The sequence below is a fragment of the Falco biarmicus genome, chromosome 9 (assembly GCF_023638135.1).
Source record: "Falco biarmicus isolate bFalBia1 chromosome 9, bFalBia1.pri, whole genome shotgun sequence".
Taxonomy (NCBI): Eukaryota; Metazoa; Chordata; class Aves; order Falconiformes; family Falconidae; genus Falco; species Falco biarmicus.
In genome coordinates, this window is record NC_079296.1 from 29830561 (window position 1) to 29834481 (window position 3921).

The 3921-nt window shown below is 55.3% G+C and overlaps 1 protein-coding gene across 1 annotated transcript; it reads left to right on the forward strand.

Moving 5' to 3' along the window:
• The first annotated feature begins 280 nt into the window (after nucleotides 1-280).
• On the forward strand, nucleotides 281-3493 carry LOC130155135 (cytochrome P450 26A1). The gene is made up of 7 exons (XM_056352098.1): nucleotides 281-624; nucleotides 811-1035; nucleotides 1134-1421; nucleotides 1534-1683; nucleotides 2017-2151; nucleotides 2360-2512; nucleotides 2704-3493. The coding sequence occupies exons 1-7, from the start codon at nucleotides 436-438 to the stop codon at nucleotides 3043-3045; spliced, it is 1482 nt and encodes a 493-aa protein (XP_056208073.1). The 5' UTR covers nucleotides 281-435; the 3' UTR covers nucleotides 3046-3493.
• The last annotated feature ends 428 nt before the right edge of the window (nucleotides 3494-3921 follow it).

Sequence of the window (3921 nt, forward strand, 5' to 3'; positions counted from 1 at the left end):
GGTGTCGGCGGGCAGCCGAGACCCCGGGTACCGGAGCGGGGCATTTCTCGGAGCAACCTGCTGATCGTTAACGAGCGGCGGCGATAAATCCGAGGAGGTGGCGGGCTCCCGGCCGTCAGCTGTCGGCGGCGCCCCGCAGCCTTCGCTGAGCGCGATGCAGCGGAGAGCGAGCCTGCGGCGCCCCGCGGTACCTTTCCCTCCGCCGCTCTCTGCGGCGGGCGGGATGCGCCGCGCAAAGCAAATAGTTAAAGATTTCGGGGGGAGGAGCCAGGCCGCAATCCGCAATTAAAGATGAACTTTGGGTGAACTAATTTATCGGACCAAGGTAGGGTGGGCAGCAACCTGGGAAGGGTATAAAAGGCGGCCCGCGGCGAGCCCGACCCGTGCACTCGGAGCTCCGGGGGGGCCGGGCCGGACTGGACTCGCTCCCCAGCCATGGGCTTCTCCGCCCTGGTCGCCAGCGCGCTGTGCACCTTCCTGCTGCCCCTGCTGCTCTTTCTGGCCGCCGTCAAGCTCTGGGACCTGTACTGCGTGAGCGGCCGCGACCCCAGCTGCCCGCTGCCGCTGCCCCCGGGCACCATGGGGCTCCCCTTCTTCGGGGAGACGCTGCAGATGGTGCTGCAGGTAAGGCGCGGCGATGGGGCGGCGAGCGGGGAGACCCCGGCCCCTCCTCTGGCTGCAGGGGCGGGGGGCGAGCAGCAGCTTCGCTGGGCTCCCGCGCCCAGGTGGGAAAGAGTCGCTCTCCCTGCCCCTTCCTCTTCTTCTTTTAAAAACTTCTTTTATTATTTCCCGCCCCCCTCCCCCGTCCAGAGGCGGAAATTCCTGCAGATGAAGCGCAGGAAATACGGCTTCATCTACAAGACTCACCTCTTCGGGCGGCCCACGGTGCGGGTGATGGGCGCGGAGAACGTGCGGCACATCCTGCTGGGCGAGCACCGGCTGGTGTCCGTGCAGTGGCCCGCCTCGGTGCGCACCATCCTGGGCTCGGGCTGCCTCTCCAACCTCCACAACGGGCAGCACAAGCACCGCAAGAAGGTACGGCCCCGACGGCGGGCGGGGAGCAGGCGCGGCTGCCCGGGTGCGGCGGCTGAGCCTGTGTCCCCTAACTCCTCCTCCTCCCGTCCCCCGGGCAGGTGATCATGCGGGCCTTCTCCCGGGACGCCCTGCAGCACTACGTGCCCGTCATCCAGGAGGAGGTGAGCGCCTGCCTGGCGCGCTGGCTGGGCGCCGCCGGGCCCTGCCTGCTGGTGTACCCCGAGGTGAAGCGCCTCATGTTTCGCATCGCCATGAGGATCCTGCTGGGCTTCCAGCCCTGCCAGGCCAGCCCCGACGGCGAGCAGCAGCTGGTGGAGGCCTTTGAGGAGATGATCCGCAACCTATTCTCCCTCCCCATCGACGTGCCCTTCAGCGGGCTCTACCGGGTAAAGGCCTCTGGGGGGAGAGGGGCGCCCCTGCAGCCAGGGTGGTGGGGAATGGATGGGAGGGACGGCGTACGGCCTGAATCTCACGTTGGTCTCCCTGCCGCTTGGACAGGGCTTGCGGGCGCGCAACATCATCCATGCCAAGATTGAGGAGAACATCCGTGCCAAGATGGCCTGCAAAGAGCCTGAGGGCGGCTACAAGGATGCGCTGCAGCTGCTGATGGAGCACACACAGGGCAACGGGGAGCAGCTCAACATGCAGGTGAGGTTCTCCAGCACCAGGTCCCTCCCTTTCCCCCAGCCCCTGTCTCAGCAGCACGATTATCTTTTGGGGACAAAAGGAGAGAGCGGGAAGTGTTCCCTCTCTCTCCCTGTGAAACAGACCATCTTGTGTAGCACCCTGGGGTGCAGACGGTGCAATTGGGCTGTTGGACAGGGAACCATATCCACAGGGGGCATGAGCACCAGCCCCATCCTGGCCCCCGGCTGTCTGTTCCAGTCTGGGAGTGATGTGCAGCGCTGTGGTGGTGGAGCAGGCCTGGTAAAAATACTGTGTTCCAGACCTGTTTCATCGCTCCTCTGTCTTCTGTGTAAGGAGCTGAAGGAGTCTGCCACAGAGCTGCTGTTTGGGGGCCATGAAACCACTGCTAGTGCTGCCACATCGCTGATCGCCTTCCTAGGGCTCCACCACGATGTCCTGCAGAAAGTGAGGAAAGAGCTGCAGGTGAAGGTGTGTGTCATCCCAAGAGCCATTTCTCAGGAGGGGGCAGTGGGAAGGTACCTCTAGGGGACTGTCCTAGACAGGGCTCCCCTTCACCCAGGCGGTGCCTTTTAGGGGGTGGCAGGAAAATGCCCCTCACCAAAGTGCAGCTGTTTTGCCATGCTGGGAGCCCTGACTGCCTGCTCCATAAATGCCGTGGTGGCATCTTCCTTTCCAGGGGTTACTGTGCGGTCCTAACCAAGAGAAGCAGCTAGACATCGAGGTCTTGGAGCAACTGAAGTACACTGGCTGTGTCATCAAAGAGACCCTCAGGCTGAGCCCACCTGTTCCTGGAGGATTTCGAATTGCACTCAAGACCCTTGAGCTAAATGTAAGCGGGGTTTGGGCTCAGCTCCTCAGAGCAGTCACAAAGTACCAGTGCATTCCTGTAGCCTGTCTGCCTTAGAGTGACCTGCAGGAAGCCCAGCGGGGAGGTGGGGTACACCGACATGTTCTGTGCTGACACTTCACCTTACCTGATGTGGCAAGGCTTGTCATGTCTCCTTTCTGTTCTTTTGATAGGGTTACCAGATCCCTAAAGGTTGGAATGTTATTTACAGTATCTGTGATACCCACGATGTGGCAGATCTCTTTACCAACAAGGATGAATTTAACCCGGATCGCTTCATGTCTCCATCTCCAGAGGATTCCTCTAGGTTCAGTTTCATTCCTTTTGGTGGGGGCTTGAGGAGCTGCGTTGGTAAAGAGTTTGCAAAAGTCCTTCTGAAAATATTTACAGTGGAGTTGGCTCGGAGCTGTGACTGGCAGCTGCTGAACGGACCTCCAACAATGAAAACGGGCCCCATAGTGTACCCGGTGGACAATCTGCCTACCAAATTCATAGGTTTCAGCGGTCAAATCTGAGATCCCAACGCTTGCCTCCAGCTGGATTTCTATATAGCATCTAATGTGTACATAGTAACTTCTGATAGTAACGAAGGACTTCAAATATTTAAACTTGTACAATAGTTATTTATGTCTTCTAAATATTTCAAAAGGTTATGTATTTTTTCCTCAAGCACTACAATTATGGGTCTCTGATTCATAATTAGATAATGTTATTTCTATAGAAATAAGTTTCCCCCTATTTAAAAGTCTTATTGAAAGCTGGCCAGCTAAGCATTTGAAGACATTTCACGATGGTGTATGTTTTAAGAAATATTCTTAAAGGCATTTGAAACAACAGTAACTAGCTACTCATCCAAATTACCTACAATGGTTATTGTTTGAGAATGTTTTCAGTATTACTTGTGTCTAGATCTTCTGTTTAACGTGTGAATTTTAAGTTTGTAATAAAGTTTATTTTTTATGATCCTTTGTATGAAGATTTGTGTTTATGCTAGAGAGTAGCTTAACTAGTGCATCTAAAAGGTTTTGATGTAAAGTCAGACCTGCTTTTGTGAATGAGCTATTCACTGTTTGTAGGCTCATAACTCTTCCCTGCCTCGCCTACTTGGGAATAGTAAATTGTTTTAAGTCTTAGCCTGTAAGTGGCAAGAGCCGTGCAAAATCCTACATGCCCAATGAAAACAGTACAGAGCGATAGCAAGTGCTACAGGTCTCCTTATCAAGCACATAATCTTCAGCCTTAGTAAATAAGAAAGTAAAGGGAAGCACAAGAATAATGTGTCATGTGAGTCTTACTCTGCAGCTAGGGAAAATAGGTTGAGGGGAAAAAAAAAAAAACAACCCATAAACGTCCTCTCCAATATTACTGCTGACCTGTGTAAACAGACCACT